The sequence below is a fragment of the Apus apus genome, chromosome 4, assembly GCF_020740795.1.
Source record: "Apus apus isolate bApuApu2 chromosome 4, bApuApu2.pri.cur, whole genome shotgun sequence".
Taxonomy (NCBI): domain Eukaryota; kingdom Metazoa; phylum Chordata; class Aves; order Apodiformes; family Apodidae; genus Apus; species Apus apus.
In genome coordinates, this window is record NC_067285.1 from 99,468,752 (window position 1) to 99,485,442 (window position 16,691).

General features: G+C 36.3%; 2 protein-coding genes across 18 annotated transcripts in view; both read left to right on the plus strand.

Moving 5' to 3' along the window:
* The window catches only part of PROM1 (prominin 1), a 62,960-nt gene extending 52,718 nt beyond the window's left edge, over positions 1 to 10,242 (plus strand). For 10 of the 17 annotated variants that reach the window (XM_051617886.1, XM_051617888.1, XM_051617889.1 and 7 more), the window contains 8 exons: positions 1,055 to 1,147; positions 1,916 to 1,933; positions 2,296 to 2,349; positions 3,788 to 3,868; positions 3,946 to 4,014; positions 4,564 to 4,656; positions 6,142 to 6,257; positions 6,625 to 7,288. In XM_051617886.1, coding sequence (XP_051473846.1) covers positions 1,055 to 1,147; positions 1,916 to 1,933; positions 2,296 to 2,349; positions 3,788 to 3,868; positions 3,946 to 4,014; positions 4,564 to 4,656; positions 6,142 to 6,257; positions 6,625 to 6,661 — 561 coding nt within the window. In that variant the 3' untranslated portion in view covers positions 6,662 to 7,288. Of the gene's footprint in view, positions 1 to 1,054; positions 1,148 to 1,915; positions 1,934 to 2,295; positions 2,350 to 3,787; positions 3,869 to 3,945; positions 4,015 to 4,563; positions 4,657 to 6,141; positions 6,258 to 6,624; positions 7,344 to 9,256; positions 9,298 to 9,531 lie in introns of those variants that run through there. The other 7 variants (XM_051617891.1, XM_051617894.1, XM_051617897.1 and 4 more) reach the window with 4 other exon arrangements.
* A 1,944-nt stretch (positions 10,243 to 12,186) lies between these two features.
* On the plus strand, positions 12,187 to 14,981 carry FGFBP2 (fibroblast growth factor binding protein 2). The gene has a single exon (XM_051617916.1). It carries the CDS (start codon positions 13,516 to 13,518, stop codon positions 14,107 to 14,109), a length of 594 nt encoding a protein of 197 aa, XP_051473876.1. The 5' UTR covers positions 12,187 to 13,515; the 3' UTR covers positions 14,110 to 14,981.
* The last annotated feature ends 1,710 nt before the right edge of the window (positions 14,982 to 16,691 follow it).

Below are 16,691 nucleotides of genomic sequence, written 5' to 3' on the forward strand. Positions count from 1 at the left end.
TTTACAAGATCAATGGAAAAATAAAACAAAAAAAATTTGGAATTAATTAACTTTGAGTTTCTAATTTGCATTTTCTGGCACCTGACACACAACGTATGTTTTTACACTGAAAGGAGCAAATGGAATAAAACTTGCATCAAACCAAGGGGTGAAGATATGGAGGAGGGAGCAATATCACCCTCAGGTGTTGTTAGGCAAGTGGATTCAGCTTGTCAGTGCAGAAGAAGAAACATCCTGAGGCTGCTCTGTGGCCACAGCTGATTGCTTATGTGAGTGCTTCACAGGGAGCAGACACATCTCTGAGATCTGCCATTAGTACACTTCCAAAATGCAGTGTGTATTTACTGTGCATGCAGGGAGCCAATTGATTTTGCCACCAAGAGGAAATGGAAAATATATCTATTTCTGAGAATAAACATTTTACAAGTTTTACAGTATTTCACAAGTATGAACTCTAGACAGGCATTCAGACTTGAAAATCAGGGTGCAAACTCCTATCTTCTGACTGAAATTTGGGAGCTAGAAAAATGGAAAATACTCTTCACAGCTGCCTTCCCAAGTTACTGGCAGAAGAGATTTAACATCCTGTGCCCCTCAGTAGGCAGAGAGCACCTCAGGGTGATGTCTGCAGTGCCCAAAACAAAAGCAAGTACCCGTGATTGGCAACACTCATCCCAGCTGGGGCGCTGTGCTGCAGGGTTCTTGTGATCAAGTCTGGCTTGCAGCAAGTGAGAGGGGACCTGCTTGCTCTTCTGTATTTGAATGACTTAGTGCACCATGTGAAAATTCTCTTCAGTTGAATCTCTGCTGGTAATGTTATAGCCAGAAAAGCAGTAGAATACATCTGTTTTGGGTGCTGAAGTTTGAATTATTAATATGGTGATTGTATTCATATGGTCCTTGTGTTGGTGCATTCAATTTGCCATATCCCATTGTTAGCATCAGCTGTTCTGCAGTGGATGTGGATGAGCATTATGTGCAACTTCAATTGTCTTTTCTTTGTTGGAAAGCTTTGAGACTGCTGAACAACACTGCATAATTGTATTTTTTGCAGCCGAAAGGAGCACTGGAAAATGCCCTAAAAGGACATGCAAACAACATTCGGATGATTCATAACCAGCAAGTTGTTCCACTAGAGCAAGCTATGGTAAAATACTAAAGCCATATTAAAGCATATTTTTAGAAAATATTAATCTATTAATTAAGGTATAGAAACCTGGACTTTTGCTAGTATGTAAGCATAGACTGCATTTGCATCTTGTCACTGAACAGTAGTCTGGTTAAAGTATGCATTTAATAAATAGCTTTCTTATATTAGTACTGTAGTATAAGAATTTTTTTCCTTTCTTATATTACTACTATACTTTCTTATACTACTTTATAGTACTGTCTAAAATCATGACCTTTTTCTTCCCATGTTTTTCTGTATCCATGATTATATATGAGTAAAAGAGGAAGCAGGGGACAACCTTACAAAATACTAACCCTAAATCATTAATTATTTTGCTTACCATATATCTTCAGTTATAAAAAGTTATCACTTCAAACTTTATTTCCTGGACTCAGCTGTCTTCTAATGGTATCAAAGCTGCAAACTCCTGACAGTAGTATTTAGAGCCAAAGAAAAACCTATTGATACTGTAAAAGATGTGAAAGGGTTTCTTTGGCCTGATTTTGTCAGGCAGATTTGTATAGTATCAACCATCTCACGCATAGTGAGTGTTGTTTTTTTCATCTGCATAACACAAAGGTTTTTAGTTTATCCTACATTCAGATACAGTATTTCTGCTTATGTCAAAGGTGTCTTGTAGAAAAGCGTTAGGTCTTCCCTTGCACTCTGATTCTGTGCTGTTCTTTCCTAATTAACTCCTAATTATTTTCATGTCTTTTTCCTTTTAAAAAACTGACTGTCAAGAAATATGTTAAAGCTAGGGTAAGTGAAACTGCACAATTTAAAAATTCTCTGAATGCTTGGTTCTGATTGTAACTGTTGTCTCTTCCCTCCAAATAAATCTGATTCGTTTTATTGCTACTAACTTTAGTTAAATCTGATGTCTTCCATAGACAATTCATACGTACTTCGTACTGTCGGTGAAACACTGAATCAACAATTAAAAACAATATATTAGGTTTTATACAACTGTTGTTACTATATATAATGTTTTATACTATATGTTTGTTGTATTAGAAACAGAATCATCTACAGAAGATCAAACCGTACATATAATGTGTTAAAAGAAGTAGGCTCTTACCTGTAGTAATGACTTGAGTATTTTTTCCCCTTCTTTCTGTTAGAGCACTTTAAACCAGAGCATTAGATTACTGAAGAGGACATCATCTGAACTTACGGTAAGCTTTTCTTTCTGACAACAGGAACATTTTTGTGTGTTTACAATTTATCTGCTACGTTCGCAGGGCATGTATTTTCAGAACACCTTTTCTGTTTCTGGCTGTTCTGTTATTGGAAGAGATTGTAATACACTGAGGTAGTAACAGGGACTTTAGGTATTTGTTCTACACAGCTTTTTCTACCCTGGCTTTCCCTTCCTTGTAGAGGAGAAAAAAAATAAAAATGTTTGGGATATTTTTTGAAGTGTTAATTGTAAACGTAATTGTCAGGTGATAAAATAGACTTCAGTACAGTCCAATATATTGTGTTATTCATGTTCCTAAAAATGTAGTTGTTTTTTCTAGAATCTCTGAATGCAAAACTCAGGGTGGACATCAAGGAAACAAAATGCAAAAATACAGCTGAGAAAAGGGAGCTTTTAAATTCACATCCTTAACCACCTCTTGTCCAATGTCCAGCTCCCACCTGGGCCTGTTTCTTTACCATTGTACTCATTACTTTCCCGCTTCTGCAGCACCAGCGCCACTGTGAGAAGCTGGGTCTGTAGAGAGGCTTCCCCAGGGCAACGCACATTTCCCCTCTAACTAGCAGCTAGTGCCTGCACCACAGTAAGACCAGCTGCCTTCATGCTCTGCCAGACTCAGGATGGTTACTTTCCTGGCAGCAAAGTTTTCTGTCGCCGCCATGCTGCCCTGGCTTGGGGCATGAGAATTCAGCCATGCTAGCTAGCACTTCAGAGTCACAGTCACAACAGGTTGATACTTAAACTCAGTACTCCTCATTGAGGTTTCTAACAAATCCAAAGCAGCAGACCCAGCTAGATTTCCTTTAGAATCTGTAGTTTCTGGTAAGAAGCCATGAAATAAGGTTTTGAAAAGAAAAAGGTGATGTTTGACCCTTAAGTATATTTAAGAAACATATTTATGGTTTCAGGCTGTATGTACACAGTCTTTTGTGTGTGTTCTTTGAGAGAGTTTGAGGTTTTACATATATTGAAGAAGTGTCTCAATCCATTTGGATGTTGATTAGCAGTATATTCTATGCTATGTTATGATAGTATATGGCCCACTGTTTTATTCCTGTGCACTGTATGTGTGTGTACTGTGTATTCACATAGATTAAAGTGTCGCTACACTTGAAAAAAAAGAGAATGGAAAATAAGCTCGTCTATGTTATAAATTAACTACATAGGTTTCAGAAAAAGATACTTTTTGTAATGACTGATACTTTCCTTTTATAGTAGTGAGATAATTTTGTCAGGTGATGATGAATCCTTAGTCAGGCTCGTGTTCTGTCTGGAATTGCATGCTTTGTAAGGTTTTGACACAACAGTGATGCTGGTTTATCAAGAGAATAGGTTAGTGACAATGGCTGCAAAGCCATTGTAACAGCCCTGAAGGGATTTATTTATATTAAATACTATCTCTTCCTTTCCAGGCTAAGGTGAAAAATGTCATTGGCGCCGTTAATACTGCCCAGTTTCTCATAAATAACAACGCTTCTCTAGTTATTGTCCAGGTAAGCTTTATTTGATTCGAGTACATTAATTTATGATGTCATGGAGATAAGGTTCACTTACTTTTGTCTGTTCCTAGGAGACAAAAAAGTATATGGATACCATAGTTGGCTACTTTGAGCAATACGTTGCGTGGGTCAAAGAGTCGGTAAGGTGCATTTCCTTCATTGAGAGAAGCTGCATTGAAAAAAATTAAAAAGCTAAGGAATAATAGTAATTATAATAATAAAAATGTTAAGTTGATAGTATGTTCTATAGTGTCAGTTTCTGAGATGTTATTACTGTGAAGGGGAAAACTTATCTTTTATAAATAGTTTTGTAGTGTTTGAAGTAGAATATAAATTATGATTTGTGGTGTTCAGAATAAAATGCAAATTTTACATAGTATCATTTTTCCAGGGCTAACCTGAAATCTACCATTTGTGCTAATATTGCACTGAGCCTGACCTTGCTTAGACATCATTAGCATCTTGTTTTATTTTTCTTTCTTCAGCTGCAGCCTTTGAGAAAATAAGCGAATGTTTTAAAGATGTTTATGTTCGCTTGATAGTGTATCTCACTGGAATTTATTTTAAATTTGCATAGGCTGAGAGATAATAATTTAGCAAACAATATCTGTAAATGTAAGCAAGTTTTGTGATTCTTATCTTATGCTGTGAGATACTTCAAACTGTATTTTTTTAAATCTGTCTTTCAGATTGCCACAGAGGTAGCACCATGCAAACCCATTGCCAATGTGGTAGATACAGCAGTAGATATTTTTTTATGCAGCTATATAACTGATTCAGTGGTAAGAAATATTTTCTGTTACTCAAAATTGGGACATCAAGTGGGGAATTCTTTGAACATAAATCTGCATTTAATTATTCTGGCTAGGCTAACCTGAAGTATTACAATCAAATATCATATCCAAAGGTATGCAAGAAAAAAAAAATTCTGATCTGGATCAAGTCCGAAGCCAAACCAGTGCCATACTTGGTTTAGGTTCCCATTAAACTCAGGCTTCTGTTAGCAAGAATTCTGTAAAATTAACTGTTCCCACTCAATTTCTTCCAACTTCAATTGCAAAGTAAATACAGTACTACTGGTTTGGAATAAATATTCTGGAAAGGGTGGATTTCAGTTGGATCGCTTTTTTCTAACCACCTTGAAATGTAAAATCATAAAGATCTTAAATTTTAGCTGTAACCATTTCTAACTTAAGGGAATGAGGCAAGAGCAAGAAGTGAGTGAGAAATACCGTGGAAAAACTTTCTCAAATATCTCCTCTGGAATCTGAGCACCTTAGTGAGGGAAAGGGATTTTTTTTTAGTCACTTGACTTGTAGCAGGCATATGTAGATTAATTCCTTTACACTGGTGACTTTAACCATGACTAGCAGCAGTGTACAAGGATAATAGTGGCTTTTTCATCTTGCAAAAGAGCTTGTGTTAAAATAGAATGAGAAACTGCATGCCTAGAAACCACCACTCCTAGCTATTATTTAGCTTTATGGCACTTTTAGCCAGGTCCTAATCATACCAACAGTAAATGCATGTAATCAGTCAAAGCCAAAGCACTCTGATAATACTTAACCGTGAAATGTCCTAACCTGCCAGGATCATGTTGTCCTCATTATCTCACAATTTACAGAGATTCTCTTCTCCTTAGTGTAGCCACTCACCATCTGGTAGCAGGTAGACCACAGTTTTCCTGATGGTAGAACTTAGCTAAATCACTCATAAGTCAAAATGCCTCCAGCCAATACAAATCAAATTTAGAAAATCATCATTTTAACATCTGGTGATAAGTCAGTTCAACTGTATGGTAATGAAATTAGTTACACAAACTGAGTATGAGTTAGCAAATTAAAAATTACTTTGAGAAAGTGCTGGAAACTCGTATTTTGACAAGAACCACAAGACAACTACTTTAAAATACCAAGAAAAGAAAAAGAAATAATGTGGCAAGTAAATTGATCCCTAGGGCTGATGATGTTGTAATAACTTCTTAGGGCACACTGGCCATGTAGCTTTGAGCAGCTTTGGGCATATTCCTGTGTCGTTACATTTTCAAGATGATGGTGTTCTCACTTCAGTTCTTACTGACGTTGGACAATGTTCAGCCTGCCCTGTTCCACACTAGTATAAGGAACCTCAGATAGTCCACAAGGCCAGTGTCACTAATTTGTACTGTGTTCTTCCAGTAATAATGCTTAGAATATCAAGCAAGGATTCAGTACTTCTCTGATAAATTTTCTCTGTCATTTTTTTTCCTGGATTTTGCTTTGTTTCAGAATACCTTCTGGTTTGGTTTGGGAGGCTCTTCCATGTTTCTAATTCCTGCCATAATTTTTGCTGTAAAACTCTCCAAATACTATCGTAGAATGGATACAGAGGATGTATATGATGAGTAAGTATATACTCCTAAGTAAGTGAAATGGTGATTGATACATTTTTTTCTAGTGTCTCACATGAAGGCACTATGATCCTTAAGCCTTTGGTGTCTTAGACCTTGGTGTCTGCAAAGTGCTTCACGCAGATGGGCTTTGTTTGCCTTGACTTGCCCTGGCTCTGTGCAGATATTGCCAGCTCTGACTTTGAGAAACTTATTCCAGATTATAGCATTTATATAATTATCTTCTAAATGCGCAAGTGATTAGCTTTGCTAAGTAACCTGTTAAGGTGAATTATGCCTGCTTTGTAATCTCCTTGAAGTAATTATTTGCTTTCTTACTGTCTTAGTTATTCCTAACCAGTCTTTCCTCTTTCAATTGCAGTTCCTCTGTCTCAGGGACTTGGCATTTTACTTTATGATAACTGTTCTTACGTATTTCCCCATCAGTTTTGTTTTTACTGTCTTTTCTACTCTTTGTTTTGTTCATTGTTCAGTTAGCCTGTGCACTGCATTTCTGAAATTTCACACTGGTCATTTTTCATTACACAGTAACAAGTCAGGAGAGCAGATACAGCTAAAATCGCTCACTTGTTAGTGTCTAGTTAATTACTCCTCCTTTTCTGTGTTTTTTAGTGTCTAAACTATACCCATGAAAACATAAGACATTTTTGCTGGTATTTGTTCAAATTATTTTATTCAGGTGGAAGATTTATGTTTGTAGTGTTATCTCTTTTGAAGTAGCAAGTTTCATGTTCTGTTCCACCAGACTTCATATTTTATATTAGAGTATCCAGCTCACAAGAATACCAAAATAATTACTTAACTTTTGGAGCATATAAATATTAAAAATATAAATTATAATTATGCTGTAACTCCTGAATGTTACAAAGGAAAAGTTACCTTCTGTTGTACATACACAGTTCATCTTTGCATAAATTATCATCATCCATGTACATGTCTTAGAAGCCATACTGTACATAGTGCATCTTATAGTTAACATGGTCTTTTTTTGGTGTATTTATTTTATTACAGTACAGAAAATTGTAATAATGGTTATCATAAAGAGCATTTATATGGTATACACAATCCTGTTTTTACAAGGTAAACCAAGTCTGAAACTGCATGCCTTCCTGTGTCCTTACTTAATCTACTGTATTATTCACCTATCCAATTTTCTGCATGTTTTAAAATGAATTACTTAATTCTCTGTGTTTTTTGCATGATTAGTCACTATAGCACAGGCTGTATGATTTGTATTTCTCAAACATTCTTTACATAACAGATATCGTAAAAATTGCCAACAACTTAACAGAGCAATTACCTACATTTGATCTTAAAATCCAGGTAATTAGGTATTTAGCTAGCACAGTGGGTGGTCCTATATTCATAAACATTAAAATATTCTGATAGCAGTTGAAAATTATAAGATGGGTTGCATTCTTACTGCTGAGTTGTTTTATTTTTTAGATGGTGAGGCAGTGAGATTTTCCTGTGCAAAAGGCAGGTGATCCAGGGTAGACAGAAAACATGCACAGAGAAAAGAGATGTTTCTGCATGGGTGGAACTAATGCAACATCACAAAACAAGAAATTCAGCTTGTGTTTACCAGAAGATTTGGGTTCTTTTCTGTCTCTGCAGCCTTTGTGCTGTAAAAGCTTAGGTAGTTGTGAGACTTTTGGTTTCCATAGGGATAAATAGGATGACCCACAAGTTCGATATTTGGGTTTCCAAAATAACTGAGTTGTTTAAGGAAGGAACCAATTTATTATTGAAATATGTAGGTCACTGTGCCTTAACTTGCAACTGAAGTTGAGTGCTGGAGGAGAAGTAAGCTATCACCATTCTTTCAGTAATGGGTAAATATCAAGAGAGCTCAAGAGTTTTGAAGTCTTACCAGATTTTATGGCTGCATCTGATGTTTATTATTATTAAATAGAACTGAATTTTACAATAATTATTTACTGACCAAATCTTGATTCCACATTTCCTTCTCAAGGAAAGTATTTATATATAACTATTTTTAGTGCTATTTATAATCCATGATTGTCATGGTCTGTTCTGCAACTTAAGGTTACTCCCCAAACTAACCTACAAAGTGCTTAATTCAAAAGTCCTCTCCACTGGCATATCCAAGAACTCTCAGTTTTAAGTACTTTTAATATTTTAAGTAAGAGGAAATGAATAATTGCTTAGGCCTTAGAAGTCACCTTCTGACCTTTGAATCCTTAATATGAATGATAGTACTTTAGATTTGTAGCATGTTTTCTGTGATATTGTAGTGATTGATAGTTTAATACAGTGTTTCTGAATAAGCTAAAAATTTCTAACATAAAATAATAGTTTAAACAAAGACCCACTAGTTCAGTCCTGACTTCCTTTTCCTGAGTTTTAAATGGCCTTCCATAATTAAATGTAAGGATTCAATTGGAAGTAATGCTGCCTTCTGATATGCTAAATAAGATAATTTGAAAAACTGCTAATTATATATGATACATGCTTTCAATTTCTCAGTTTGGGATTTCCTTAGCAATAGAGTCATGTTTTTCATTTTCATTTCAGCAGACTCTTCACTTCTATGCTATCCTTGCTTTTTCTCATTTCCTACAAATTATTTTGGGGGATATTTTGTGAGATACAACTTTGAATAGATCTCTATACACCTGTACTTCTGCAGCTGGGCAGAAACCCAAAAGAGTTTCTCTTTGTCCTTCGAAATCAGCTGCATTATTTTGCTGGAAAGAGATGCTAATATATTTATAAATATAAGATATGTAAATCCAAGTAGGGGCATCATATGAGGTATATTTATATTTGTATAGATATCTTACACAGGTGTTTTTATATTTGTGTTGAAGATACAAATAGCCTCAAATGCAGCCACCATTTTTGTGAGAGCAGAATTGGAGGCTGGATTGAGCTCTCAAAGGAGTGGTGTTGAATAGGTAATCCAAGCATTTCTTTCTGTCATAAAACCATGATAACCAGAAAGGTGTGTGGTTTTTTTTCTTGTACAGCTCTGTGGAACAGTGGTAACACATACTGGAAACATTAAGTGGTAAGTAATAAGCTTTTGAAGTCCATTTTAAGTCTATTACTACATTACTGTTTTTAAGAAGGATGCTCTGCTTTCTGTAACAAGAGTGCTGTAAGGTTTAAAAAGAAAACATAAAAAAGTGAACCATATTGATGTTCATATGAAAATCTATGCCTTTGTTCTGCTTAAATTACATTATATATGTAATTCTGTCTCTATCACATTTTCCTGAATTGTTTTTGTGATTATTTCCAGGCTATATAAATGAGGCTCAAGATTCTTCTGTGGGAATACATCATCATTCTTCCAAGTGTATTGTCGTTTGCATTCATCTTCCAAATCCTGAGCCACTTGTTTTATGTCACCCGTACTGTAAATCCCAAATGTACTATTGAATGTTATGCCATAAACTGCTGTACAGGATATATTGCAGTCGGGGCACTGCCTGTCAAATACCACTGTTCAGGGCTTGAATTAAAATGTGTTTTGTTTTTTACTTTTTTACACTGGGCTTTCTACCTTACATGACAGTATATAAATTAATTAGATTAACAGTCTTTGCCTAGCAGTCCTCTGACAATTGGTCGAGTTCTTCACTTAATTTGTTGATTTGTGTTAAATACAGTATATACACGTTTACATAAAAATACATTTTGTATACAGGACTTTTGTATATACATTTTTCTTAAAACTTACAGATGTTCAGTTAAGATTTTAATATTGTATAATACTCTTCACAAATGAATTTACCAGCATGATCAGTGTTGCTATTTGGTGCTCTTGAATGACCACTTTGGACTGAATTTGAAGTGTAATGGGATCCATTGTGTCTCCTTGTGTCTCTGAAAAGTTCAGCTGCAGTTTTGTTTTCTCACTCTTTTCCTAATTATTTACTATTTGGTGGGTGTTACGCTATAGACCTAAAAGGGACCTTTTGGAGAAGTGTGTTTTGAAGCTCTTTGGGTGGGAGGGTTGGGAGTGTGCGTGATGCATAATGTTTAAGAAAAGCTAAGCTTTCTGGAGTTAATTAGTACTGAAAAAAAAAAAAAAGAGCATGAGAGATGTCATATGTTGATGATCTTTAGAATGCTTTACGTTCTCTGTTTCCCTTCATTCACACTCACTTCTGTAATGTCCTTAATAGTATCACTGTTAAGCTGTAGCTCTTTCAGGGGGCAGTGATACTATTTTTGCTAAAGAATTCCAAAATATGTTTTCCAATATTGAAATTCAAATGTGTGGTTAGCAATTGGAGTTAGCATTTGTACAATTAGAGTTGCTGCCTTGAGTTTAGGCATACAGTTGTGTTACTGAATTAGTTAACAGCAGAATTCAACAACAAGGCCAAAAGTATCTATGTTACTAGTGGCACGTGAAGTAATTTGGTTTATAAAATAGTCTTTCTTCATAAATCAGTGTTGTTAACTGTTTTCTAATGAGGTTCATTGGCTTGAAGTAGGGATAATCCTGTAAATCATTCCTGTAATTTTAAAGAAATGCTGAAAAGTGATACCAGTCTTTAATTTGGAATAACCTTAAATTTTTCATTTTTAGGTCAAAAATGGAAACATTTCTAATTGACAGTATGTAGCATATGTGTATATGTAATGTTCAGAACTGCAGATTTTTAAAAGTTTCTATTTTTAATTTGAGAAAATGTTCCCACTTCATTTAAATAAAAAAGAACTTGTTTAACTACCTGATGTTTGATTCTCAGTTGCTTTGTGTGTAGACCTGTCTCAGAAGAGTTGCACTGAGGTAAAATCTTATTTAAATGATTTTTTTTTTTTACCCTGATTAAAAATTACTGCTACATTTGACTTTTGTTGATGACTTTAGCTTAAGCAAAAGACCAAGAATTGAAGCAGGAGGCACTGAAAGAACATTGATTCTGGGTGAGGGAGCTTCTGACTTCCAGAAAGGATGTTATTTATGTGAGGATGGTAGGATTTGAGCCAGTGAGTTGTGGAGGATGTCCACATAGCCTGGCAAATGCTCAAGGTGTTATCACTTGCCTCTGTTGTTGCTGTAATACTGACAGCAGAATTAAATGTTTGCCAGTTCATCATCTCCAATAGGTCACTGCTGGCATCCTAGTTTAAGTTGTAAAAGGACTGATAGAACACTGATATTGCAGATCATGAGCTGTTTCATCTGAAGCATAGGCAGAGGGCACGAATGTCAGATGGGAGTGAGACAAACACTTGGCAGTAACATATTACCTGTAATACATAAATATATCAGAGCTTTCTGTCCAAGCTTTTGTGTTTGTCCTTATCCTTGTAGTCTGATTTATTTTGAGGATTAAACTTGAAAAACTTGCAGAACAAGAGATCTGAAACTGGTATAAAGTAACTTTTAAGTAGCTTTGAGGGGTGAATGCCTTTAGTTTCTAATCAAGGAGCTGTCAGTGCTGTTGTGCATAAGGAAGTGTAAAGAATATATTTGTTTGTCAAATATTAGGATGTCTTTGCTTGCAGGACAGATTTGAAATCCTTGAAATGAAGTGTGAGGTGGGAGCAGCGAGATCCTCCTGTTTGTCTGGATGATAAGTGAGAAGGTTCTGCAGAAAACAATAGAAGATTGTAAATCTTAAGTAGGCTTATACCATTGCTATTTCTCCTAAAACTTGACCAGAGCACCATACCAGTGTGCTTTGAAAGAGACAGTCTGGAGCAACAAATGGCAAGAAACTAGAAGTGAGACCTCTACTAAAAATGTTATTAAAATAGCCTTAGAGAGGGGATGAAAAGAAAACCATGTTCATTTTTCTGTCAAATGGTGTTTAGTCATGGGGAACTTAATGACATGTTTACTGGAAGAACAAGAAGGGCTGTTCCAGGTGGCTCCATCTTCAAGCAGACAGCTCTCAAACTAGCTGGGGGGCCACAGCAGTTAGGGGCTCTATTGTCAAGTATTAGAGAAACATTTTTTGCAATTTTATTTTTTTGTTCTGCTTCACTGTGTTAAATGAATGTTTTTTCCTAGTATTTTCTTTAGCTATACCTCTTGAGCAGTTAGAAAAAATTGTATTATATTCCATTATGTATGACCATTCTTAAACTCAGGGTTTCTAGTACCCCACAGTTCCTCAAGCAGGCCTAAATAATATGATACCCCTTCCAGAAGCTGTTCAGGTCAGGCTGAGTGTAGCATACATGTTTTCAAATGATGTGCCTACTAAGGGTCTTACTAACCAGAAAAGTATTGTGACTTCCAACAGCATAGGAGGGGTTTTTCCTTCATGACCTCCTGAATGCTGAGGGAGTTGCCATGTTTTTCCTTAGCTCTGCTTTTAGTTACTGCGACAGCAACTGCTGCTACAGGATTCTGAACAGAAAGATTTCTATTCTCTTGCCTTTGTTTTATGAAATTTTTACAGCTCATTTATTATGAACAGAGGAATAGATATTAAAAAAAAGGTGCAAGGTGATAAAGCACAAATATCTATCTGATATGCTCTGGGGTCTGTTCCCTGCTGCAGCAACCTGAGATAAGCTAATTCTGTTGTCTTGCTCTGCTGGCTGAGTATAACCCATGGTGTGACAATGGTGATAAAACTTCCAATGTTTGTTTTATATTTAGGCCTGTAATACCTTATTTTGCTAAAGCTTTATTCCTTATTTTGCTTAAATATTGCAAATCTTAAAAACTTTCATGGCTCAAAGAACATGCAGGTGATTCTTCTATGTGTTCACACGGCATGTCATGTGCTGACAAAATTAAGGACTAAAGTTGTGCCCTTACTGTGTAAATCCACAGAAAACCCACTTCAGAGATCAGCCTTTATCAGTAGGACACATTTATAATGATCCAGATGTAGCTGCTCAGGTGGCTTTGGCACTTTTTTTTTTTTTAACTTAAATATGGTCTTACAAGCTCTGGCATGAAGATAGCTATAAAGCAGCTGGAGAATGGAAAAATCAAATATGACATGTTCATCCTGGATAGGAATGTGCTTCTCAGTTATACAACTATCATTCTGTATTCAACTGCATTTACAAGATTTGTCTTGTTACCTTCTTGGAAGTTCACAGGTTATTTGACACTCCCTTGGGCTATAAATTATGGGCACATGCCTACTGAAGTGTGATTTATTATTTTTATAAAAACCCCCACAACCTTACGTCCCACATTTCACTGCAAGGAGGCTTCTTTGCATGCCAAACCTTTACATTGTGAGGAACCACCACTTTTTTGGATTGTGTTGCTCACGGATCTCAGTCAACTCCTCTCACCATGAAGAGTTTTGCACTTCTTTTCCTAGTAGTGACCTGTGGCATAGGAGGATTGGGACAGAAGCTGAAGCCAAAGAAAAGAAGCAACGGTGAAGAAATCAATTTTCGGACTAAAACTAGAGATCCTTGCAAAATGAGCATAAGTGGAGATGAGGAGATGAGCCTGAGGATTGAGTGCAAAAGCCAAGGCATGTCCTACTGGTGTGAATTCACTGGCAAGCCATCCGTCTGTCGTGCTTTCAGAAACAATCCGAAGATTTACTGGAATCAGATTGCCATGGAACTAAGAAAGCTCCCACATGCTTGTGAATCCACAGAAGTGTTGAAGATCACCATGTGCCAAAAGGCTCCCACAGAGGCTCTCATGAAGCAAATAGCTACTGGTATGGAGCCAGAAGATCTAGCAACTTCCACTTGTATGACGGGAGAAGCAAAAAGCTCTGTTAAGAAACCTCCAATATTACCTCTTATAAAAGCAACCCAACATGGTCAAGGGTCTGAAAATGAAACAGAAGCAATGAAACTGGCACGGGAACATTGCTGGGAATCCTTGCATGGTTTCTGCTCTTACATCATTGGCATCTTTAGAGGTTAAGGACTTCAGGTAAAACTCCCATTTTGAAGCACAGCAGAATATTCCTAAGAATAATCCTGTTGTAGTTGTTCTGTTTTATTTTGATCTTGGAGATCTACCAGGGGTGTGGACTGGGGCTCTCTCACTAAAATATAATGTGGCAAAGCCTGTGTTGTGCCTTCTGATGGGCTGGACGGCTTAAACTCCCAGTGATGGCTACTAGTTCAGGACTCCCTGACAGCCTCTGCTGAGGTCTTTAGTCTGTACCGAGACATTTGTTCTATCTGTTATTAATCCTATGGTATATCAGTACTAACTGTTTGAATTTGGCTTGTTTTCTGCCTCCTGTCATTCCTCCCCTCTTGTGCTGACTTTTGGATTTAAGTCAGTGGAATAACGTAAATATCAAATGCATTGGATACAATAACCAACACATCAGCTTGAGCAATCTGGACCTGCAGGTGTTTAGGCTGCTAATGATATTACTTGTGCTCAATACAGCAAAGTGACTAATTATTTTTTCTTTTTTGTTTTGCAGAGCAAAATTATTACAGCTGAAGAAGGGTCCTTGCTGTAGTTTAATAAATTAGATATAAGAATTTTAGCTTTAAAATGTCATCTCTGTAAATCTTGTAGCTGTTTTATCTTTGCACCCTTAAAATGAAATTTGTTGGCAGCCCTGAAAAATGCATGAAACTGGAAAGACTACTTATGGTGTTAGGATGAAATAACTGTTCCTAGGTGTGGTGCACACCAAGGTGTACTGCATTTATGTAACCAAGGTTCCACTTTCAGTGTGCTGACCTTGAGTAGACTTTTATGTGTGCTGATTTGCTTCTGTTTGTGGGAGATAAAAGCTGTAAATAAGACCACAGTTAGTGCAAACAATAAAAATGAGATTTTTTTTTTTAAAACATAGTCGGTGTGCTTTCTTAGAATTTTAACTGGTACTACTTGTATAAAGTCAAGCTATTTGATACTTGTTTCTTAAGAGATTTTTAAGTTACAGGTCTGAGTCATTACTTTCCCACTGTGAACATGTTTTCATTAATATTAATGTTTTCAATGTTATTAATGTTTATATTACAATGATAAGCTTCAGCCAGCATGGGGAAAAATATTACAGGAATGGAAGAATAATGTAAGAATATGTTTCTAAATGTAGCAGATTAGAAGTGTTCATCTGTGATGTATCAGTTTAGTGTTATTAGGAACTGTTAGTCATAATATTAATGTTTGGGATCAGTAAATATCCTGAAAGGTAACTCATATATATGTACTTTGATGCTTGCATAAATCCCATCAAAACACAAAGAAAGACCCAGTAGCCTGTTGTCAGAGATTACAACACATTTATATTCAGATGAGTTTTGAACAATGACCCCTTCTTGTTCGCAAGTGAGCTTTGCAGCAGGGGTATAACTGGAAAAACTTTGTACCACAGAAACCAGTAGTGCTCTGTATTTGCCATTAAACATTGTCTGCAAGGCCTTGTTACACTTAAGTGCTTCTCCAGCTTTACTCACAGATTTATAGTTCTCTCTTCATAATTCCAGAACATGACTGTCCAGTCACTAAACTTTGTGCCTTGCACCAAAAAACCTCAAAATTATTTTCTGCCCCCAAACCTCTTGAAAGTATGGAAAGGAATAGTCATGAACATAGGATGAGTGCAGAAGGTTGTGTGTACAAGGCAGAAATATAGCTTGGATGCTGATAGAGTGCAAGCTCAAGCAAGTCTGTGTTTTTGTCAGCCATAAAGCTAACATGCTTAATCTTCATTTGTAACTTCAGTTACCTTTGCACTGTGGGTAAAAAATTAAGTAGTACACCTATCAACTTTTTTTGTCTTGTAGAAATGAATATAATGGTTGGATTTGCAAGCATGCAAAATACATCAAGGTCATATTTGGGAATTTTTCAGAAACATTAAGGGAAGGCTGAGGGTTTTCTTGAGGTGTGTTTTGTAAACATTTTCAAACTCCTCTTTTGCATGATGCAAAACCCACACTGCAGAGTGAATATTTTGCAGTAGCATCTGCTTCAACAGTGATGACCTCTTGCATTGAGACAAGTCTTGGAGAATCAACCACCCTACTTACAGCAGGAGAGAAGAGGTTCCATCAGTTCACCAAAAGAAATGTCTTCCTTTTATGCCCTCTTCTTTGTATATGCACTGAGCACAGAGGGCAGCAAAATGGTCTGATTCTGTAGAACTCTTTGTAGAACTCTTGATGGTACATACATACAGACTAAAATATGTGGTTATCATTGATTTTGCTTAATAGAGGACACGTCCCATGTGCTTGCTAGTGCACTATTTCCTGGGGAACTTATATCTTGTTTCAGCAGAACAAAGCTCTGCTGCACAGGGCTCTGTGCCTGGCATTGTGTTGTCAATGAATAACCACCTGAAGTTTCACTGTTGAAGTAGAAACTAGAAATCAAGTAGTCTTGCACCAAAGGCTGCTCTTTTGTGAGATGCTTTTTATAAAATATCCAGGATCCAAAATATATAGTCAAGCACTAGATTTTACAAGGTGAAGATTTTGGTACCAAGGTGATGCATGGGTTGGATTTCATTTCATTAGGCAGCCCTACAC

Excerpts from the sequence above, each read along its gene's own strand:
- FGFBP2 (XM_051617916.1), top strand. The coding sequence starts at position 13,516 with ATGAAGAGTTTTGCACTTCTTTTCCTAGTAGTGACCTGTGGCATAGGA.